General features: G+C 39.5%; 1 protein-coding gene across 2 annotated transcripts; it reads right to left on the bottom strand.

Annotated features, from left to right (window-relative positions):
- Positions 1 to 1,356: 1,356 nt before the first annotated feature.
- On the bottom strand, positions 1,357 to 24,163 carry LOC100985156 (3-keto-steroid reductase/17-beta-hydroxysteroid dehydrogenase 7). 2 transcript variants are annotated; one of them, XM_034930340.3, is made up of 9 exons: positions 23,995 to 24,159; positions 21,969 to 22,172; positions 17,487 to 17,579; positions 16,237 to 16,351; positions 14,219 to 14,413; positions 10,618 to 10,722; positions 9,833 to 9,889; positions 8,669 to 8,767; positions 1,357 to 1,881 (listed from the first exon to the last, which is right to left on the bottom strand). In XM_034930340.3, exons 1-9 carry the CDS (start codon positions 24,027 to 24,029, stop codon positions 1,759 to 1,761), a joined length of 1,026 nt encoding a protein of 341 aa, XP_034786231.1. In that variant the 5' UTR covers positions 24,030 to 24,159; the 3' UTR covers positions 1,357 to 1,758. The 2 variants fall into 2 exon arrangements, with proteins under 2 accessions (XP_034786231.1, XP_034786232.1); XM_034930341.3 differs by lacking the exon at positions 8,669 to 8,767 and having other exon boundaries at positions 23,995 to 24,163.
- Between the last annotated feature and the right edge of the window lie 651 nt (positions 24,164 to 24,814).

Genomic DNA, 24,814 nt, shown 5'->3' with positions numbered 1-24,814 from the left:
CTGATTTCAGGTCAACTTCACCCTTCTCTCCCAAAGACGGTGGACACAGTGGTGTGCAGCTCTCATTTTCACTTACAGAATGTTTATAGAAAACCTTTAACAACAAAATTAGAGAAACTAGAACCAAAAGCTTCATACTTTAAACTGTGAGGAAATTATATATCATTTTTTACTTTTGTCAAGTCATTCCAAATTTTACTGACTTTAGATTTCAGGCATTACATTGGTTATATTTAAAGTAAAAATATACAGCATTTTATCATTTTTCTTCATATCAAATGAGGCCTGGGGTGTGGTTCTTTGAAAATTTATAAAGTTTGCATGATTATCTGATACATGTAAACTAAATCCTCACTATAGTGTACCTTACACCAGCAGTTACCCAGTTAGAAAATTTTATTGAAACTTAATGTGAGTGAATAATTTCTTGCTGCAAGTTTACAATCATGAAAATGGATTGGTCACTAATAAATATGCAAATAGTGTTAAGGGTCAGGCCCAATATTAGCATGAACTCCCTCAGAATCAATAAAAGATATTTTTTAAACAAGAAATAATTCAAGTGACCCAAACATCTATCTATTTGGTTTTTGTTATTAACCACATGGGCACCCACATGAGGATTGTTAGGATTCTAACAATCTTAAGATTGTCAGAAGCAACATATGGAGGAAGAAATAAGGCAAAAGAGCTAAAAAAATTGCTCATAAAGCAACGAAGTTCCGACTGCCACTCAGATAGTGGGCAGTACTTCCTTTTGCTGGGGGGCAGGCCAAAGAAAGGAGCAGTGTGTGCCTGTGTCACAATTATTCAAGTCCACCTCTTGTCCCATGGAGCACAGCTTAGGCCCCAGTTGGCAGAATAATATAAACAGATACTCTGTTGGGTGACTCGAATAATTTTTATTTTTACATAAAATCTTTCAGAAAAGAACTCTAATAATTTTGATGTGATACCACTCTAGAGAATAACTAATTAATATTTTTACTTAATCAATTTTTTATTTTTGAGATGGAGTCTTGCTCTGTCACCCAGGCTGCAGTACAGTGCTGCGATCTCGGCCCACTGCAACCTCTGCTTCCTGAGTTCAAGTGATTCTCCTGTCTCAGCCTCCCAAGTAGCTGAGATTACAGGTGCACGCCACCACACCTGGCTAAGTTTTGTATTTTTAGTAGAGATGGGTTTTTGCCATGTTGGCCAGGCTGGTCTCAAACTCCTGACCTCATGATCCGCCCACCTCAGGCTCCCAAAGTGCTGGGATTACAGGCTTGAGCCACCGTGCCCAGCCCAATCTTTTTCTCATATGCATACACATACACAGTCTTGGAGATAATTCCAAAAGGAAGGAAAAGAGAGTCATAGTTCATAGTTTATTACAAATGCATATTATCCAACTCAGTAGAAATCCATGTACCCCAGAATGTACAGAAGGTATGCAATGTTCCAGAGTGTCATTGTCAGCTCTGGCTTTATATATATATTAAATATATATATATATGTTTTGAGACAGGGTCTCGCTGTCACCCAGGCTGGAGTGCAGTGGCACAATCTCAGCTCACTGCAACCTCCGCCTCCCAGCCTCAAGAGATCCCCCCACCTCATCCTCCTGAGTAGTTGGGACTACATGCGCATGCCACCACACCCAGCTATTATTTTTATTTCTTTTTGTAGAGACAAGGGCTCACTATGTTTCTCAGGCTGGTCTCGAACTCCTGGTCTCAAGTGATCCTTCTGCCTTGGCCTCCCAAAGTGCTGGAATTATAGGCATGAGCCACTGAGCCTGGCCTGATTATCTGTTTTTTGAATAGTGACCCTAATGTGCTTTTCCAGTTCCAGTAACTTTTGATAAAATTTTTCAGCAGTGTCTTCATCTAGGTCCATCTGGAAAAGAAGCAAACATAGAGATGTCTAGAAAGGAAAAATAAGATGAATAGTATTTGTATTAAAAAAAAGGCATTCAATATATGAAATAAAAAGAAAGGAGGCAGCAAGAAAGGGCCATGGTGGCAGACACGTGGAAGAAGCTGAGAGCCTGAAGACATACTAAATCTCAGTATGTCTTAACAGTCTTAAACAGCAAGACTGAAAGATCTGAGTTTTGCTATCTCCCCCAACTTTTATATGCCCAGTAACAGAAGACACCAACCAACTGTGTTATCAAAGGACAAAACAGAAAAATCAAGAGTTTTGTGAATTGTTAACGACTACTCACTTCCTAATATCAATCTGGCTTAGTAAAAGAGCCCTGGTTTTAGCTGGGCTCACTGCCCTCTGGATATAAGACGAAACTTCAGCCCACATTGAAACAATGGGTGCCACAGCCATGAGACTATGTTCTGGCTAGTGAGATGTAAATAATACCTGGAGTCTCTTCAAGAGAAATAAAGCATCCCTTTTTTCTTCCCTTCTTCCATACCACTCTCGAGCCACAAGCCTGAGGGCCACGCCCTAAAGATGGCCAGGTGGTGACTGCAAGGAACTTGAGTACCTGACAATTTGTGGACTTACCATGGCAGCCTGAGACTGCCTCTCTCCTAAATGCTTTTACATGCAAGAAATTTAAGATTCTATCTAGTTTAATCTATAGTTATTTTACATTCTTGTGTTTCATGCAGAAAATCTCGACAGTATGTGCAGGCAAACTTTCAGCCCTTTTAAAATAGTGATATCCTTTTATCAAGCCAACACAGAGCCTAAACTTCAAGAACAGCCTCTTTGTTCACAAAATTGAAAGGCTAAAAATTAAATAAACTTTTGAACATTTTGAAAATAACATTTTTAAGGGCAGCCAGAGAGAAAGGTCGGGTTACCCACAAAGGGAAGCCCATCAGACTTAACAGCGGATCTCTTGGCAGAAACTCTACAAGCCAGAAGACAGTGGGGGCCGATATTCAACATTCTTAAAGAAAAGAATTTTCAATCCAGATTTTCATATCCAGCCAAACTTAGCTTCATGAGTGAAGGAGAAATAAAATACTTTACAGACAAGCAAATGCTGAGAGATTTTGTCACCACCAGGCCTGCCCTACAAGAACTCCTGAAGGAAGCACTAAACATGGAAAGGAACAACCGGTACCAGCCACTGCAAAACCATGCCAAATTGTAAAGACCAGCGATGCTAGGAAGAAACTGCATCAACTAACAAACAAAATAACCAGCTAACATCATAATGACAGGATCAAATTCACACATAACAATATTAACCTTAAATGTAAATGGGCTAAATGATCCAATTAAAAGACACAGACTGGCAAATTGGATAAAGAGTCAAGACCCATCAGTGTGCTATATTCAGGAGACCCATTTCATGTGCAGAGACACACATAGGCTCAAAATAAAGGGATGGAGGGAGATCCACCAAGCAAATGGAAAACAAACAAAGGCAGGGGTTGCAACCCTAGTCTCTGATAAAACAGACTTGAAACCAACAAAGATCAAAGACACAAAGAAGGCCATTACATAATGGTAAAGGGATCAATTCAACAAGAAGAACTAACTATCCTAAATATATATGCACCCAGTACAGGAGCACCCAGATTCATAAAGCAAGTCCTTAGAGACCTACAAAGAGGCTTAGACTCCCATACAATAATAATGGGAGACTTTAACACCCCACTGTCAATATTAGACAGATCAACGAGACAGAAAGTTAACAAGGATATCCAGGAATTGAACTCAGCTCTGCACCAAGCAGACCTAATAGACATCTACAGAACTCTCCACCCCAAATCAACAGAATATGCATTCTTCTCAGCACCACATAGCACTTATTCCAAAATTGACCACATAGTTGGAAGTAAAGCATTCCTCAGCAAATGTGGAAGAACAGAAATTATAACAAACTGTCTCTCAGACCACAGTGCAATCAAACTAGAACTCAGGATTAAGAAACTCACTCAAAACCACTCAACTACATGGAAACTGAACAACCTGCTCCTGAATGACTACTGGGTACATAACGAAATGAAGGCAGACATAAAGATGTTCTTTGAAACCAATGAGAACAAAGACACAACACACCAGAATCTCTGGGACACATTTAAAGCAGTGTGTAGAGCGAAATTTATAGCACTAAAAGCCCACAAGAGAAAGCAGGAAAGATCTAAAATTGACACTCTAACATCACAATTAAAAGAACTAGAGAAGCAAAAGCAAACACATTCAAAAGCTAGCAGAAGGCAAGAAATAACTAAGATCAGAGCAGAACTGAAGGAGATAGAGACACAAAAAAACCCTTCAAAAAATCAATGAATCCAGGAGCTGGTTTTTTGAAAAGATCAACAAAATTGATAGACTGCTAGCCAGACTAATAAAGAAGAAGAGAGAGAAGAATCAAATAGACTCAATAAAAAATGATAAAAGGGATATCACCACCGATCCCATCTGAGAATACTATAAACACCTCTATGCAAATAAACTAGAAAATCTAGAAGAAATGGATAAATTCCTGTACACTTACACCCTCCCAAGACTAAACCAGGAAGGGGTCAAATCCCTGAATAGACCAATAACAGGATCTGAAATTGAGGCAATAATTAATAGCCTACCAACCAAAAAAAGCCCAGGACCAGACGGATTCACAGCCGAATTCTACCAGAGGTACAAGGAGGAGCTGGTACCATTCCTTCTGAAACTATTCCAATCAATAGAAAAAGAGGGAATCCTCCCTAACTCATTTTATGAGACCAGCATCATCCTGATACCAAAGCCTGACACAGACACAACAAAAAAAGAGAATTTTAGACCAATATCCCTGACGAACACTGATGCAAAAATCCTCAATAAAATACTGGCAAACCGAATCCAGCAGCACATCAAAAAGCTTATCCACCATGATCAAGTGAGCTTCATCCCTGGGATGCAAGGCTGATTCAACATACGCAAATCAATAAACGTAATCCAGCATATAAACAGAACCAAAGACAAAAACCACAAGATTATCTCAATAGATGCAGAAAAGACCTTTGACAAAATTCAACAGCGCTTCGTGTTAAAAATTCTCAATAAATTAGGTATTGATCGGACATATCTCAAAATAATAAGAGCTATTTATGACAAACTCACAGCCAATATCATATTGAATGGGCAAAAACTAGAAGCATTCCCTTTGAAAACTGGCACAAGACAGGGACACCCTCTCTCTCTACTTCTATTCAACATAGTGTTGGAAGTTCTGGCCAGGGCAATCAGGCAGGAGAAAGAAAGAAAGGGTATTCAATTAGGAAAAGGGGAGGTCAAATTGTCCCTGTTTGCAAATTACATGATTGTATATTTAGAAAACCCCATTGTCTCAGCCCAAAATCTCCTTAAGCTGATAAGCAACTTCAGCAAAGTCTCAGGATACAAAATCAATGTGCAAAAATCACAAGCATTCTTATACACCAATAGGAGACAAACAGAGAGCCAAATCATTAGTGAACTCCCATTCACAATTGCTTCAAAGAGAATAAAATATCTAGGAATTCAACTTACAAGAGATGTGAAGGACCTCGTCAAGGAGAACTACAAACCACTGCTCAATGAAATAAAAGAGGACACAAACAAATGGAAGAACATTCTATGCTCATGGATAGGAAGAATCAATATCATGAAAATGGCCATACTGGCCAAGGTAATGTATAGATTCAATGCCATCCCCATCAAGCTGCCAATGACTTTCTTCACAGAGTTGGAAAAAACTACTTTCAAGTTCATATGGAGCCAAAAAAGGGCCCGCATTGCCAAGACATTCCTAAGCCAAAAGAACAAAGCTGGAGGCATCACGCTACCTGACTTCAAACTATACTACAAGGCTACAGTAACCAAAACAGCATGGTACTGGTACCAAAACAGAGATATAGACCAATGGAACAGAACACAGCCCTCAGAAATAATGCCGCATATCTACAACCATCTGATCTTTGACAAACCTGACAAAAACAAGAAATGGGGAAAGGATTCCCTATTTCATAAATGGTGCTGGGAAAACTGGCTAGCCATATGTAGAAAGCTGAAACTGGATCCCTTCCTTACACCTTATACAAAAATTAATTTGAGATGGATTAAATACTTAAATGTTAGACCTAAAACCATAAAAACCCTAGAAGAAAACCTAGGCAATACCATTCAGGACATAGGCATGGGCAAGGACTTCATGTCTAAAACACCAAAAGCAATGGCAACAAAAGCCAAAATTGACAAATGGGATCTAATTAAACTAAAGAGCTTCTGCAAAGCAAAAGAAACTACCATCAGAGGAAGGCAACCTACAGAATGGGAGAAAATTTTCACAATCTACCCATCTGACAAAGGGCTAATATCCAGAATCTACAATGAACTCAAATTTACAAGAAAAAAACAAACAACCCCATCAACAAGTGGGCAAAGGATATGAACAGACACTTCTCAGAAGAAGACATTTATGCAAGCAAAAGACACAAGAAAAAATGCTCATCATCACTGGCCATCAGAGAAATGCAAATCAAAACCACAGTGAGATACCATCTCACACCAGTTAGAATGGCGATCATTAAAAAGTCAGGAAACAACAGGTGCTGGAGAGGATGTGGAGAAATAGGAACACTTTTACACTGTTGGTGGGACTGTAAACTAGTTCAACCATTGTGAAAGACAGTGTGGCGATTCCTCAAGGATCTAGAACTAGAAATACCATTTGACCCAGCCATCCCATTATTGGGTATATACCCAAAGGATTATAAATCATGCTGCTATAAAGACAGATGCACATGTATGTTTACTGCGGCACTATTCACAATAGCAAAGACTTGGAATCAACCCAAATGTCCATCAATGATAGACTGGATTAAGAAAATGTGGCACATATACCGCATAGAATACTATGCAGCCATAAAAAAGGATGAGTTCATATCCTTTGTAGGGACATGGATGAAGCTGGAAACCATCATTCTCAGCAAACTATCATAAGGACAAAAAACCAAACACCGCATGTTCTCACTCATAGGTGGGAACTGAACAATGAGAACACATGGACACAGGAAGGGGAACCTCACACACTGGGGCCTGTTGTGGGGTGGGTGTAATGGGGAGGGATAGCATTAGGAGATATACCTAATGTAAATTATGAGTTATTGGGTGCAGCACACCAACATGGCACATGTATACATATGTAACAAACCTGCACGTTGTGCACATGTACTCTAGAACTTGAAGTATAATAATAATTTAAAAAAAAAGAAAGAAAATAACATTTATCTTCAATCAAGTTAGAGTTTTTCCATAATGGAACTGGAAGAAGCATTACAGAACTCTTCTAGTTCAACCCCATCTTTTAACAGAAGAGAAAGCTGACTTCCCCAAATTAATCAAAGGTTAAAATACTTTCTTCAATGCATTTCCATAAAATGCTAATGAGTATGTCAGTTTGTAGAACTAAACATTTTCCCCTTGATAAACAAATCATTCCTTCTAAGTTAATAGATAGTAAGTTCAAATACACCCTGCTAGCCTAAAGTAAGCTATTAGTTTACAATAGAATTCCCCAAAGGGATGTTGCAGGTTATGTAAAATTTGCTTTAAAAAAAATTCATGGTGAAGTACTGAAAACAGCAGGATAAAATATTTCACACACATTTCTTAACTGTTTCAACTTCTCACAGCCTTTACTTTGCTGATGTATGCTGTACAAGTCTCTGAAAGAGGGGAATGTAATATGAAGCATGGTTCAATTTTACTTGCTAGAGGAACTACTTCTTGCAAATCTTCTCAGGAAACTAGTATCCCACAGAACATATTTTGAAAAACCTGGAAGGTTCACTTTTAGTGAACAGATAGCACAGGAAGCCAAGTGCATGGCTCCCCTTTTAACTCATGCTACTAACAGAGGCCAAGATCAATGCCAGTTACTTGACTTACCTGCGATAACAGTCACCTCAATCTCATTTTATCTTATGCTAATGCTTCCTCACAACAGGCTGGACAGTGGAAAATCAGGGGCTGAAATAAACCTTACGCATGACAAAAGTACAACAAAGTAGTTCTCTTAGTTTAAAATAAATTTTCTTATTCCCCAGTATGTAACTCTATGTTTGATTTCATTTTAGATTATACCAAGTCTAAAAAACACAGTACTGACTTTTTTTTCTGCACATTATTCTGTTCCTCTTCAAAACACCATCTATTAAAGCTGACAATTGTCACAAGCAGAATTGAATACTCAAAGGGAAGTTAACTTCACACAGAAAAACACTTCATATTTCATTCAACCTGCAACGTATTTACTGAGCGTCTACCATGTGTAAGGCAGCCTGCTAGGAAATGGGGTACGACCCTCCTCCTCACAGAGCTTACATTCTGACAGGGGAACCCAAAGGTGAACAAGCATGATCTGCAACAGGTACGAGATGTCAAGAAAGCCTATTACAGAGGCACCCAGGGCCGGTCTACAGGGTCACTAAAGGCTATGGCATAAACTGATCTGAAGGATGAGCACAAATCAATCATCGAGAGGCTGAGAGCAGCTCAAGTCGGGGGAACAAGATGTGCGAGAAGCAGGAGAGAGCAGGATGAAATAAAATCAGGCCCGTGTGATGCTGGTGAACAGTGAGTACCCAGAGAAGCGAAGCTGGGGGGCTGAGGGGCTGGTCAGGAACACGGGCTTAATTCATCAACCCAACAGCAAACATCAGTGCAACAATGTAAGCACATTTACCTTCTGGGTCATAATGTAATTTCTTCCAAAGCCAGTAGTGGCACTCAGATATTTGATCAGAGGATTGAGAGATTCAGGCTTTTGGTGGAAAAGCCATACCTGGAAAGGGAGGATGTGTCAATGATTTGTTTCTTCTGCCCAAGGTAAGTGAGGCTGGTGGAGAGTCACTATCTGCACTTTATAGAGCTCCCCAGACAAATTATAAACATCCTCTCAAATATCATCAGTGAATGGTTTGGCAAATATATTGAGAACCAATTAAAATATAGTTTAAAAGCACTTGCTTCTACAACCAATTTGTATTCCCACAATAAATGCATTTATTTCTGTAACACTTACCAAAACAAGAGCATCAAAGCCAATTCCATTTATGTTTTCCTTAGCTAATCTCAATTAAGATTTAAGAATCTACTAAGTACTACAATGCTAGGTCCTCAGGTTTCCAAAGTGAATAGCAAAAATCCTGAAGGAGTTCAATGGGTTGAGGGAGACAAATGTAAAGAACTGACTCAGATACAATGGACTTTTTATGTATGACAATTCTGAACCGTTAGTAGAGGCTGCCTCTGGAGCTCTGGGTTGAAGAATATTCAGAGACATCACATGTGTATAGCAGAAAGGAGTATTATAGCCCATTAGTAATGTCTGCCATTGATGAGGAAACACATGCAACCCATTTGCCATGTGTGATTTAACTCCACTGGCTTCCTAATAAAATAACAACTTGATCTTCTAAGAGAGGGAAGAAAATCTTTATAGAGGGGAATGGTGTTGAACCTTGTTGTCCTGGCTCTTGACCCACAAAATGCTCTTTCTCCACGGGAAATCACAGACTGATTGTGCAGTCACCGTCCTGCTCTGCCTGTCCCTCCAGCTTCCCATTGCTCTGTCTCTCCTCTAGCTGCTGGTGTATCTTGCCTCTAAAGAAGTGCTTTCCCTACAGTCATGGTGCCCAGTGCCATGGTAGATGTTAAACTTGCAAACTTCACTCCTAATGTTCTGTGCTTAGCCTTATAGTCCACTTAAGTTCCAAACGGGACCTCAATTATTCACAGAGCTTATTCTCTGATTATCTTTTCTGTTGAAATTATTTCTACTACGAGTGAACCTATAATTCACATCTGCTAAGTCATCATACAAGTTATAAAAACTTCAGTAACATACCAGAGCTTCTGTTCCATTATATGGTGTCAAAGTGAATGCATTTGCAAAAAAGCGAAGCTGCAGAAAAGAAAACAACAGTTATTTTTTGGTGGTTTAGAATAGAGTCATGAAAGAATTATTCATTTAAATATTTTTAAAAACTCTGCCTTTCTGATTATAGAACACTTTTTAAGTAACAAAAAATATAGAAGTCAAAAAAGAAACATCATTTAATCTCCATTATTCCAAATCAACTACTTTTAACATGAAGGCCTATTTACTTCTGATCTTTACTTTATGCCTGCCCTAAGGAAGAGACACTTCTTCCTGAGCCCTAAAGAGAGAATCATTCCTAAAAGTAGCATTTTTCAAGATGTGCCACAGAAACAATGGTCCTGCAAGACGTTCAAATCACAAAACAAAAATATGGTTGTATAGTTACATAGTACACAATTATCCCCTTCTTGGGAACTTTTGATGCACAGGATCAGTTTGAAAACTTAGAGAAGTCCAGTTTAACAATGTTCAACATGGGTTTTCTAAAATTATATGATTACAGAACTCTTGGGATCTGTGGTGCATGAGCAATGAAACATTCCTTTAAAGAGAAGTGGACACTCAAATGGTGGTGTGGCAGTAACATTTAGAAATATTAAGCAGAGGTTTCACATTAAGTAAGTTCAAAAACCTCAAGTTAAATGGCATTCAGGTTCAATTCCTTAAATCATTTCCCAACCTTTAAACATATCTTCTAGGTCCCAAAAAGAGATTTTTATGAGTTAAGAAAAGAAGTATTCATCACTTACTAGCAATATTGCCGGCATCAACAGCGTCCATATAAACGGAGGCAGAATTCCATATGTCAAATTGGTCAATGCTGTACCTGGACAGGCCACATTGGAATAGAGATCCTAGGAACAGAGAGGTGTAGCAATGAGACTTTAACTCAGTGTATATTGACTCAGTCCAGCTACATGCTAGTTAATAAAAGAGGTATGTACATGAGCCAGAAGTCAGGTAATAAAGAATTTATGTTCTGAGTTGTCTCTGAAGTTGGGTAAAACGTTTATGTCGAAGAATCATGTATTAAGAGAACCCACTGTGAGAGGCACCCAGGATGCAAAAATTAGTGGGACAAATTCTCTATTCTCATGAACTTTGCAGTATAAAAAATAACCAATCTTAAAGTTGGGGGAGAAAAGCAGGGCCTGGTTATCTGAGTTTTCCCTATTATTGGCTTAACTGAAGATCAGCTTTTTAATCATAATGAGCATTTAAGATTAAAAGATGTACGGAGTACAGTCCTTGCCTTCAAGAAGTTTCTGGCCTAATAAATAGACAGCTAAACCTAAAGTATGTGTCTGTTTCCCTGCAAGTACATAAGACCCATACCTCTAGCTTGAGGTGGGTGCTCCCAGCATTAGGCTGCATGTGCTATCACAAAACTTTCTCCAACTGAAGATCTCTAAATCAGGTCCTTAGCCTAGAACTCATTTTAGAAAGTTCCACCCTACAAAGAGAGCCCCAATTAACACAGAGCTTAGGTTAATACAAAGGGTCCTATGTGATCTATAGTTAAGTCCTGGAGCCCTGGGATCATGCCTCTTATTGGGATTTGTTTTACTATTTTATTTAGTTTAATTTATACTATACATTTTACTTTATTTTGATATTGACTATTTTAACTCATTTTTATCATTTTTAAACTCATTTTTTCTTTTAAATAAAAAAATAGGAAGTGCCAGTTTAACAGACAGTTCAACGGACAGACAGCACCCTAAGCAACAGAACCTGGAGGCTTTTCATCCTTTATTTGGTACTGCAGAGGCTTGGCACTGCCTGACATGGATCAACCATCCCTGAGAATCCCCTTGATTTACCAACAATCCTCTAGAAAAAAGTCAAGAGCTAAGACTTATCCTCATGATAGTCCAAAAGTTTTTCCTAAGCAAACAATGTACTCTGCCGCTAAAACAGCTAAGGAAAAGTTCTTATTCTAGGAGCTTCCTAGGATCACTTGGGGACTATTCTGTCCTAAACGAAGAAATCTTCAAACTAAAATCCAGCGTTTCCAACATATATAATTCTCTGATGTTGAGAGAAAAACAAAAAAGAAAGAAGAAGACAATCTTAACCAAGACTGTATCCTTCCATTTGTTTAATTATAGGGATTAATTGTGATGATCCTGAGTATTTCTATACAGCTTGAGTGGGGGAGCATGCATGGATAATTAAAGTCTATCAGGCAGTCTATATAGAACCTGACAACATTTCCAGTAACACAGGGCTTCAAAAGGAATCCTGTAATGTTATTCTTTCTCAGCTGCTTCTTTCCTCATAAAGGCCAAGAAGAAAAAGTCATTGGCTGAGAACCAATCTCAACAGATTTTACAAGCAATAGCTAAATCTCCCTCCTTCGTAAAAGATAAAATCCCAAAGCTTACTTGATAATTGAGACTTAAATAGAATCCCAGACCTTTTTATGAAAGGAAAAGCTAATCCCTCTAAAAGGGAGTTCTCAGAGTATCAGGAAGCAGTTGTGACAAGTTTTTAAACATCTCAAGAAACTTCAGAAGGAGGTGCACAATTGGGCCAACATGCTGAGTCCAACCTGCAATATTAACAGCCAATACAAGAACATGTACATGCATGTGCAGACCACATGCACTGACACCTACACACATGCACACACCCAAAAAATACATTCACAAACACATGTGCACACACCCACAAAACCTGTACATGTACATATGAACCCGCTACACATGGGTAGGCACACAAATACATACCCACACTCATGTATATCCACATGTACATATTTGTACAGACACATGTACATACAAACTCACATTCTGAATACAAAACACTGCTGTGAGTGCTTCATACAGATCCCCCTCAGTCAATCTTCCCAATAAATCTGTGAGGCAGGCACTATTACTATCCCTATTTTTCAGATGAGGAAACTGAGGCATAGGGAGATTAAATAATATGCCTAGGGTTACAAAGAGTCAGGATTCAAATTCAGTTCTAGAAAGTATGCTCTTAGCTTCAACTTTATAAGAGGCATGATTCAGGCTGGATGCAAGCACTGTAATCCCAGCATTTTGGGAGGCTGAGGCAGGCAGATACCTGAGGTCAGGAGTTCGAGACCAGCTTGGCCAACATAGTAAAACCCTGTCTCTACTAAAAACACAAAAATTGGGTGTGGTGGCACATCCCTGTAATTCCAGCTACTCGAGAAGCTGAGGCACAAGAATCACTTGAATTCAGAAGATAGAGGTTGCAGTGAGCCAAGATTGTGCCACTGCACTCCAGCCTGGGCAACAGAATGAGACTCTGTCTCAAAAAAAAAGGGCGGCATCATTCTAAGAGCCAGAACACAGAATACCACCTGATAAAGGTAGCAATTCCGGAATAAGCCAGGTCTAGACCATCACATAAGAGTTATATTTCTATGTCTAATTCATGATCCAAGAAGCTCCGTTGAAGTAAAACATAATTCTTGATCATCTTCTTATTTCACTTTCCTCCTCAACCCTAAACCTAGCCCAGTGCCCTAAACATGATAGGTCTTTTGTAAATGTTAGTGAAATTAAACTTCTCCATATCCCCATACTCATACAACGCTGTTAATCAAAGCAAACAAAAGAAAATGTCCAAGGGGAAGACTGGAGATTTTCAGGTCAGAATTTAGACCTGGGCAACAGAGACATACAAAGAAGCAGTAAGCTGCAGACCATAGTGGCAACAAGGACTCAGTATGACCAACAAGGGTCGCCATCCCCTGAAAAACATCCCATAAACTGAGATCCTCATAGAGACAGAGCTCTGGAGTCTTACCTAAAACCACCACTATCCAGAAGGTTTTATAACTACTTGACTGTCCTATAAACGTCTGCTATGACAAACACTAGGAGGCAGCATGGTACAGTGGGAAAAGTCCAAGCTATAAAGTCAGACAGCCTCGGGCTCAATTCTGAGCTCTACCATTTACAAGTTGTGTGACCATCAGGTAAATGACTTAAGTTCTCCGAGATTTAGTGTCCTCATCTGAAAATGGTAATACTTAGACCCACCTCCATGTAATGAGGCAGGTATTTAATGACATACACAGACGAATACAGCACCTGAAACACAGCAAGTACCAAAACAGTAGCTATTATCACTTTTAGTAGTGTCACTCTGTTAACATAAGTTAGAATTCCTGAAGAACCACAGAATGATGAATGAACTACCTATAACTATAATGTCAGGAGCCAATTATCTCTGCCCTAACACTTTCATATACACCAAATATCAATCTAAACTACAAGAGTTAGTGGAAAGCCAGCTACCTTATTAGGAAATCAACAGCAGGTAATTAAGAGAACCCTTCTCTGCCATTTCCGTCACTGAGACAGGCCTTACCTGCTGGTTGAAGTTCCTGTTCAAAGCCACACTCAAAAGGTCAGTGGCATATTTGGAAGAGCTGTAGGGTTCCTTGCCTTTGCTGTGCTGGAAGTCCTCGAGGCTGAAATTAGATTTCCTTGCATTGCGAGATGATGTCCAGATGAGCTGAGATGGATTGTCACTGTGACAGAGGAGAGGCTCCAGTTCCCGAATCTGGGTGAAAGAAAAAAAAAAAAGTATTAAAATATACTGACAGAATACAGATAAAAATTTTGAAACCACTGTACTGTATGGTAAGAGATTAGGGTCAGAGACATCAGTATTAACTAGTTATCTAAAAGAGACATGAATTAGTTACACAGAAAAATATTTATAGATATGTATACATACATGAGTTAGTATGTACATATATATCTCTTAGTCTATCAGCAGAGAGGATTTAGAAGACACTGATATCTGAGTAGCAATAAGCACCCAGATCTTGGTTTCTAATAACCATTCTCTGATAAAAGAAAACATATGTCTTTAGAAAAGTAGCTGATTCTAGGACTGAACAAGGAAAACACAAGATGAGTCTGAAGCATCTTGTAGTGCCAGATAGTAAGAAACTGCTCAAAATGAAAGCTAAAACAAAAAGAGAAAACCATAACAATGGGGGTGTGCCAAAGAGATACAGGAGCCAACTGAAAGTGTTCCCAGTGGCCAAAACTGAAAAAATTTGAGCAGGAAAATAAAATAGTATTTATAATTTCAAAGCAGCAAATACATAAACATGAGTCCATATGGATACAATAAATGATTGAATAAAGACATAAATAAAGGAGAACTGACAATCTCCCTTGTGGAAAAAATCCAAATAATTTCTGTAGATAACCCACTCTCTTAAGAAGGTAGAGCACTAGCCAGTATGCATTGGCTGCACATAGTAACTTTCTTTCTTTTTCTCTTTTTTTTTTTGAGATTGAGTTTCACTCTTGTTGCCCAGGCTGGAGTGCAATGGCATGACCTCAGCTCACCGCAACCTCCGCCTCCCGGGTTCAAGCGATTCTTCTGCCTCAGCCTCCCAAGCAGCTGGGATTACAGGCATGCGTCACCACACCCGGCTAATTTTGTTTTTTGATAGAGATGGGGTTTCTCCATGTTGGTCAGGCTGATCTCAAACTCCCGACCTCAGGTAATCCGCCTGCCTTGGCCTCCCAAAGTGCTAGGATTACAGGCAGGAGCCACCGTGCCCGGCCCAACTTTCTTTCAAAAAGTAGAGTATGAAAAGGGAGAAAGAAAAAGTAACTTAACAATGGAGAAACCTGACAGACATGACCTCAAGCCAGGTGATCAAGGTTAATATCAACACTGAGAAGTCATACTGAAAGAATACACCCTTGATATGATGTCATGAGAATGTCACTTTACCTCTGTGGCCTTCCTCCCAAAAACCACATTCTTCAGTCTCACCATGAGAAAAACATCAGACAAATCCCGATTGAGAGAGTCTACATAACACCTAAGCAGTACTCCTCAAAACTGTCAAGGTCATCAAAAACAAGGAAAGTCTGAGAAGCTGTCACAACCAAGAAGAGCCTAAGGAGACATGACTGCTAAATGTAATGTAGTATCTTGAATGGGATCCTAGAACTGAAAAAAGACATTAGGCAAAAACAGAACCTGAATAAAGTGTGTACTTTAGTTAATAATAATGTAGCAGAATTGATTCATCTATTTCGACAAATGCATCATACCAATGCGAAATGTTAATAATAGGGGAAACTGGGTGTAGGGCATACAGAAAGTCTCTGTACTATCTTTGCAGTAATTCTGTAAATCAAAAACTATTAGTACATTTATTAAAGAAAAATCTACTAGGAAATCTTCCAGAAGTATTCCATGCTCACAATAAACAAGGCAAATGCAATCAAGAAAACTCAAACATGAGATTAAATCAGTTAACTGGCTGTTCAACTATAATAATGCCCTGTGCCCAGAGCTTTACAGAAACTATCACACCAAATATTAGCTTATTAAGCCCACAGCTTCTTTACCAGGATAAAATGGCCAAAGACATTGGTCTCAAACACCTCCTGAAGTCCATCAGCAGTGATCTTATCACCCTGGGTCAGCAGACCTTCTGCTGTGGAGAACATATGAATCACTTTTCTGAAACAGCAGAAGATAATTGCATGACTTTTTAAAGCTTCTTTAACTAGAAATACTGAAAACACTTTCCAACCCATCCCCCCGACTCATAAACTACACCTCCCTTGATTCTGTAATGACAGGAATAAAAATACCTATTTCTCAGACTGGGTTATTGTATTAAATGAAATGCCAAAGACCCTCCTTCCCCCCACTAATTCACAGAAATACTTACATACTTATAGCTCACGCTACCAATAGGAACCTGAGTCTCTCAAAAACCTGCTGCTAAAATTCTCTTCACCTCTTTCCCAATCAGGTTACAGGTAAACTGTTCTAAAGGAATAATAAGCTATGCCAAAGGGAAAAAAGTTTTCCTGTGCATGAAGTATGTTTAACTGTCAAAAAAAGAGTTAAACAGATTGTTTGTTTAACTGGGAATTCTTCAAACATATTAATATAGTGTTCTGCTGGGAGGTCAATTTAGTAGGTCAAGATCAATGTGGGGAGAGAGAGACAGAGAGAGTGTGTGAGTGTGTGTGTATGTGTGTGTGTCTGTCTGTCTTTTAATGGAAAAGAAGTAAAGCAAAAGCATTGGTATAGTAAGCAGCACATAGTAAGAATGCCTATTTATGAATAAGTGTATTGGGTCACAAAGTAAGATTTATTCCTATAAATAAGAATTCTCCTGGTTGTGTTTCAACATTTTTGAAAGCCACTACACTAATGAGTAACAAGAATCTCCCAGGAAACATTAGTTGTCTGCATTTCCCCAACCTACTGGTCAGAGCACCTGACATACATCTGGGAAATAGTTCAAGGTAACTTTCCTGGAAATTGGAGTCTCTTTGAGAACTCTGCCTAATTTCAAAATGTTCTTGCTAATAGGCATATCCAGGCAGACCAAAAAATGACCTTCTAAACCATTTAGAATGTCCTGGAGACTTAGAATACCATAAAAAATGGGACTTTCGGCACTCCCCACAAAAGACGATTGCTTTTCTTTCATGATAATGGTTGCAACATCTCCTTTTTCTGTCTTCAACCTTTTCAACAACCCCTTACCTTTCATCCCCCCAACTTAACACGCCATCAAAACTAGGCAGAAAAATGAACACATTCCTTCCAATCAGTTCATCCATAAAATGAAAATTACCTTGAAAAGAGGCCAAAGAGAAGTGCTTTGATATTTAGTTGTGGTTTAGGCATGATCCCAGCATTTAGATATATACGGTCTAATCTCTGAAACCTGCAAGTAAACCACCAAACAAGATTGTGAGTTGCAAGTAAAAACATCAGGACAAGATTGTGTATTCTATCTCTAGAGTGACTAGATTCAAGGAGGCCTAAGAAAGACAAAAAATACTTTTTAAATTAATAAATTAGCCACAGCAAGCTCAGAAGAATTTATAGCACATTAGAGTTACAGCATTTCTTTCTCAACAGTTTTTCTTTAGCTACAGTAAACATTTGAGAATTCTTTCTTTGGTAGTGGCTTCAAACAGAATCTGTGGAGTCATCGTGGACTTTAAGTAAAACCTCTGATCAATAATTCCTTCCAGCTCTGTCCTCTCAATAAGGAATTGCAGCAACCCTCTAACTCTTAAACCCACTCTCCTCATCTTACAAAGTGTCTTGCTTTTAAAAAAAAAAAATCCACATCTCCTCTGGTTGACAAGTAAAATTTATATACTATTGATATTCACCTGACCTGATCTATTAATGCTGAAATCTGAATGCCAAAATATATAATAAAACAGAAGATCCATGTGGAAACCTTTCAGTGTTCATGGACAAGTCCTATGCATCCTAAAATGATGAAAGTTCGTAAGAATACAATGAGATTATAAAAGATGAATGGGGGTAAGGTAATCTTGTTGGGCTCCCCCCTGAATACTTGTCATGGAAGGGATATGAAATGCTGAGTTGAAAAAGCATTTTCAGTTTTAAACCTATGTAAGTCTTCATCTAAGACTCTTCATCTAAGACTTATATAGGTTTAAATGTACTCATTTTGAACTAGGTTCAAGGCAGGTAAAGCCTGCTCTCATGATACTCACAGACACCATAAATATTCAGAATATCTCCTAGAGTTCTATGTACCAAACTGTCTCTGAATAACCCAAGATATTAAGAGTCATAGCTTCTAAAGTTAGGACCCTGAAATACATACATGGTCTTCAGCACAGATCACATACAACCATTTCTTGATCATCCTATAAATAATTGACAAATGACTCAAATTATTAAATTGACCATTTAAAATACTGATATTATTACCATCAGTTCATCATGTAAGTGCCACAAAGATAGTGTGAGTTCATCCATTGTTGCTTGTTCTATTACCTTATTTGCCAACTTTTATCTACGAATATTAACATATTTGGCTAGGAACGGAGAGGAAATATTTAGTAAAGACATCAAATTAAGCTCTGGCTTCAGTAAAATGACATACCGCTCATCAATAAAATAATTGATACATTGCTCTAATATGGATAAAACAGCATCACTATTTCTTACTAGTTTTCATCTGCACTATCTAATAGAAGAGAATGCTACAGATGGAAAGACCAGGTGTCAGGGATGGTGCTACTTGAGCCATTAGAAGGGATTCTCGAGCTCTCTTTAGCTCTAGTTTATTTCAGACTTAGAACTGAAGAGATCCATTTGAGCCACTGGGTGCAGTTTCTTGACATAAGTAAGAATCTATCTGGACACTTTCATATATTCCAAACTTGTGAATATCACTACAACCATCATTTCCTAAACTTGAATAACACCAACCATCTCAAAAAAAAGGCTGTTTTGTGGACTAAATAAATACCTCAAAACTTCACTAAAACGCTGATGACAGGTACCTGGGACAACTCACTTATCACCTGAAGTGCTCCCTTCTGCCCCACAGCCTCACTGCCTTGAATCTGTGCTAAGTTGCTAAATATCTTACGAAATACTAAATTACTAAACTTGCGATAAAGTACCGAATATCTTGAACCTTTGAAGGCATTTGGGAATAGTCAGTACTATAAATGTTAAAACTTTGGGTCTCAAAAGTAAACTGCATCGGAATGGGATATTATTATTTTTTTTTCCTCTTAATTTTTTATTATACCTTAAGTTTTAGGGTACATGTGCACACTGTGCAGGTTAGTTACATATGTATACATGTGCCATGCTGGTGCGCTGCACCCACTAACTCATCATCTAGCATTAGGTATATCTCCCAATGCTATCCCTCCCCCCTCCCCCCCCCCACCACAGTCCCCAGAGTGTGATATTCCCCTTCCTGTGTCCATGTGATCTCATTGTTCAATTCCCACCTATGAGTGAGAATATGCGGTGTTTGGTTTTTTGTTCTTGCGATAGTTTACTGAGAATGATGGTTTCCAGTTTCATCCATGTCCCTACAAAGGACATGAACTCATCATTTTTTATGGCTGCATAGTATTCCATGGTGTATATGTGCCACATTTTCTTAATCCAGTCTATCATTGTTGGACATTTGGGTTGGTTCCAAGTCTTTGCTATTGTGAATAATGCCGCAATAAACATACGTGTGCATGTGTCTTTATAGCAGCATGATTTATAGTCCTTTGGGTATATACCCAGTAATGGGATGGCTGGGTCAAATGGTATTTCTAGTTCTAGATCCCTGAGGAATCGCCACACTGACTTCCACAATGGTTGAACTAGTTTACAGTCGGAATGGGATATTATTAACTGGGAAATGAAGGTTTTTTTCTTCCAAATAAGAAAATATAACAAAATCTAAACAAAGCAGGTAAGAAGCCAGCTGGCTAAGAAAGTTTGGGAAAAGAATGCCTGTAAACATGATTTAAAACTCATAACTTCTCTCAACTTCATGGTTTTTATCTCCATAAGGACATTCAGTATACAGTTTCACAGCCCTGGAGATGCTTAAGTTATGGAGGAGTCGGGGATATGGAATATATCAAAATTTATGTGAAAACAGAACCTAGAAAATCTCCTCAGGTTTTTGTTTTTTTTGTTTTTTTTTTTTTTTCTTTAAGATGCGGTAGAAAACTCTAATAGCTCAGCAGTACTGGAGAGAGAAACCACATTTACAAAGGACTAAGGCCACACTGAGAAGAGCTGGAGTGAAGAAAACTAGCTTTCACTTTGTAACTTGTGCATTTGGAACAGGCAAATGCAAATGATTATCAATTCACATAAAATACGAAGTATTTTTATTCAGCAAACGTCTTCATCAAGAAGGCCTTCCTTGTTTCTACCCATTTCATTTTACTGTCCAAGGAAACAAGGTAGTTCTTTGTCTCTTAAGTGCCTCAATATTTGAAAAATAATTATTCCAGATAGCCCTAGGGCAGCATAGACTAGTGCAGGCTTCTTGGACTTTTTTCATCATAAATTCCTCTTACAATTTAAAAACAAATAAATAAATAAAAAGCCCTCTCTGCCCAAAAAATGCATTGTGCACCTACATGCAATTTTGTGTTCACTTTCAGGGCAGTTATACATCTGAGGACTCTATTCCTTCATATACCAACTATTGATCAAATGTCTATTACATGCCAATTACTGTGAAGGTGTGAACAAATCTTTACTGGCCTAGGGAAAAAAAATACTCCTTAGGAAGCAGGGAGAAGCCCTGGGGTCTCGGACCCACCCAACTAATATAAGATTGGATGACCTTCCCAGGCATATTACCCTTATTTCTGTGTCTCAGTTTCTTCACTTGTTAAATGTCACTCACTACTTGCCTTATCTACTTAATGAATTCATTATGTGAAGAAAGATGTAAAAAATGAATTCAAATGTCAAAGGAGTTACCTTAACGTAAGGCAGTGCAACTGATCACACATCAGGATGTACTTACAAATTAGTCTCCATGAAATAATTACGATCATGGTTGAGATTGAAAATGTGGTACTGGCCAAGTGCAATGGCTCACACCTGTAATCCCAGCACCAACTGATCGATCACATATCAGGATGTACTCATAACTTAGTCTCCATGAAATAATTATGATCATGATTGAGACTGAAAATGTGGTACTGGCTGGGTGCAATGGCTCACGCCTGTAATCCCAGCACCAACTGATCACACATCAGGATGTACTCATAAATTAGTCTCCATAAAATAATTATGATCATGATTGAGATTGAAAATGTGGTACTGGCCAGGCGCAATGGCTGACGCCTGTAATCCCAGCACTTTGGGAGGCCGAGGCGGGTGGATCACGAGGTCAGGGGTTCGAAACCAGCCTGACCAACATGGTAAAACCCCATCTCTACTAAAAATACAAAAATTAACCAGGCATGGTGGCGCATGTCTGTAATCCCAGCTACTCAGGAGGTGGAGGCAAGAGAATCACTTGAACCCAGGAGGCAGAGGTTGAAGTGAGCCGAGATCACGCCATTGCACTCCAGCCTGGGTAACAGAGCAAGACTCTATCTCTTTAAAAAAAAAAAAAAGAAAGAAAGAAAGAAAGAAAACGTGGTACTGAGACACAATGGGTCACCCTATACAGACTTCCTCAACATAACTGCTTACGCCGCACCTGTTTCTTTTTAGGTTTTTCTTTCCTCTCTTATTTTATTAAGTGTTATGCTGCACAATCACACGAGAAAAAAAAATCCATCAGCAAGAGATATACCTTTGCTTAAGTTCCCTGGAGGCCCGGAAGAACGACTGCAGGTTGCTGACATCCACCTGGACAATGGTGACCTCAGCAGTGGGGTGAGAGGCCAGCAGAGCAGCACAGACAGCTTCTGCCTTGCTCATATTCCTGCACGCCAAACACAGATGAAGCTCATCATCTTCCGCCAGCAGCCGCTTGCAGAGGGCCAGGCCAATGCCACTGGGAGGACAATTCAGACACAAGATGTGGGTTATCTGGGATGGCATCAGGTAGAGGCATTTCTCTCTGGTTCAGAAAACTCTGTCAACTTGACCTCCAATGAGAAGCCCAGATAGAAAGAAAAGACTCAACAATTATTTAAGAAGGGAGGAATCCTACACTCCAATAGTCACTTGCTTGAGACACAGCCTAGTTTGTGTTTTTCTCGTTTTGAAAAACTTCAGTGACAAAATAACTGGACTGAAAACAAGAATTGTTCTTTAGTTTTTCTACTACTGGGCTTTATCCTGCCAGTGGTTTTCATTTTGTACTTATTATGCCACTCATGAAAATGATTTAATATATCACCAGTAAGGGCTCAAAAGAGCATCTTATTAGCTGTTTCCTATGTGCATTTTGACTTTGCTCTCTAGGCTCCTCAGGGGCAAGGGCTCTACCACCTATTGGTATCATAAACACCATAAGGAGCACCAGAAATCTCTGATAAAGGAAGAGATGAATCTTTCAGGATGAGGCATCAGTAACATGGCAGGATGTACAAATCCCTCTCAACAACTATGATTAAATAATAGAAAAAGAAAGAACTCAACATGATTAAGTAGAAGGTAGGAATACACTAAATATTAGATGAGTACACCACTTGGAAACAAAGAACTTCAAAACCAGCATTGTAAAACCGCATAGGAGTGGTGACGGCAGTCAGACCAGCCTGGCTGATAGCAATGAAAAGCTGGGTAATAAGTTCTCTTTCAAGACTTAAGCTGATTCCAGGCAAATATGTTAATAGTTAAAACCCAAAAAGAGCCTGGAACCATCAGTAATCTATTAGGACCAACAACAAAGCATCAAAAATATTTATTTGTCCTCACATGAGAACAGTAGGCATTTAATATACAATTGCACATATCACAATGTATGTAAAAGGAACAGACAAAATCAATTCTGACTTACTCAGTACCTTCCACATAAGAAGCACCAATCAACGGTTAAGGTCACTTGAGAGGGTATGCTAAAAAGTTGCCAAATGCAGATACCTACCAAGCTGGCTTAGTTAATATGCATGTGGTTAAATAATTGAAAGTGGATCAATCTTAAATGTTTAACATGTCCTCTGTCTTAATCATTTAAAAATGTCAAATGCAACTAGTAGAAAAATGGTTTGATTGGCTTCATCCTCCACACATTTTTCACAGAAGTGCAAATGACAGGTAAAACAAGCAACAGAAGAGGCTGAGAGACTAAACGAGCAACCCTGGAATTATTATGAGCTGGTTATTCTGCACCCCAACCATGCCTTCATAGGAAAAGATTAATTTTCTCTGGGTTTCTGAAGAGTATGTTAGCTCTCTAGCACTGAGCTAAATGAAACGGGATTGTTTTCTCTCCACCGTCCTAATGTTCATGGGTGTTCAAATTTGTAGGCAAAAGGCTTGTACAGACAAAACACCTGGAGTATAAGACATGATCACGTGGTCAGGAGCAAAATATTGGGCACTGACGATAAATACGAACAGTAGGCAAAGATGGAAAAGGGGCGGAGCCCGCCTGAGTACCCCATTGCCTTGATAACCTCAGGATCATCACTGCGACACTCATCACTTACTGATGCTCTAGTTTTCCTTTTCACTGTCATGTTTAATACAAAGCACCAGTTACTGAGCACCTCAAGAGGCCGACATGCCCCACACCTGCTGCAGACTCCGGGGAACCTAGGCAAAGCCAGGGGCGGGCGCTTCCGGGGTCCGTTCGTGGAGGGTCGCAGACCCCTGCTCTCTCGGACCCCTGATCCGCTGCCGCCTCTGCCAACACAAAGGAGCCTCACCTGCTAGCCCCAGTGATCAAAACCACCTTTCGCATCTTCGCGCACTCACACTTCCAAGCAGTGAAGCAAACGCCGCCGCTGCTTTCGGAAGTCCTACGATTTCGGGCCGCCTCACCCGTCACCAATCAGAGTACGGCCACGCCCCGCCTCCCGTTGCGTCATCGAGTCTGAGCTGATCCCTCCAATCTCAGTCCGCCAACCGTTCCCTGCCCTCGGAGAGGGCGTCGGGTGAGATAGGCCGAGGGGCGGAGCTGCGTGACGCAAAGCCCGGAGCCATTCCAGGCTCTTCTCGCTCCGCCTCGGCGCAGGTGTCTGTCACTGCTTCCTGGGGCTCAGCGGGCCCCTGATCTTTAATCCTGGTGGGGGCGTCACCTGGCCTAGCACTCAGGACAGGATCTGTGACACGCACTGGGTCTGTGCCCTGGCGCCTGAGATAGGCACTTCATTGCAGGAAGGCCTCACGGTATTTGCACCAGTGCCCATTCTAGAGAAAAGGTTTGGGTCTAGGAGCCAAAGTTGGGCGATTATTATCTAATTTTCCACTCCTTTTTGGATGTACAGATCCAGGCATTGTGCCACTTCACAGCCCAACTTTTGATCCCAGACCTCCTCCTCTAAAGAAACTTATTTGAGAAAATGAGCACTGATTTTATTAAGAACTTCATGTAGAATCAGACCTAAATTACCAGTATTCAAAACTTGGAATGTGGCGTGGAATCAGAATCTCAGAACTTCATTCGCCGAAGTACTGAGAATGTGCTGTAACCTTCTGTATCAGTGCATCTCAAACTGTGCTAAAGGACCTGTTTTTGTCTCCAAG

This window comes from Pan paniscus, chromosome 8 (assembly GCF_029289425.2).
Source record: "Pan paniscus chromosome 8, NHGRI_mPanPan1-v2.0_pri, whole genome shotgun sequence".
In the NCBI taxonomy this organism is placed as follows: Eukaryota; Metazoa; Chordata; class Mammalia; order Primates; family Hominidae; genus Pan; species Pan paniscus.
This window is presented reverse-complemented; position numbering and strand designations above follow the sequence as displayed.

Coding starts and splice junctions, on each gene's coding strand:
- LOC100985156 (XM_034930340.3), bottom strand. CDS start 24,029: ATGCGAAAGGTGGTTTTGATCACTGGGGCTAGCAG. Junction 9,890..10,617: donor TGATGCCGGCAATATTGCTA/GTAAGTGATGAA, acceptor TCTTTTCTGCAG/CTTCGCTTTTTTGCAAATGC. Junction 8,768..9,832: donor ATAATGGAACAGAAGCTCTG/GTATGTTACTGA, acceptor CTCCCTTTCCAG/GTATGGCTTTTCCACCAAAA.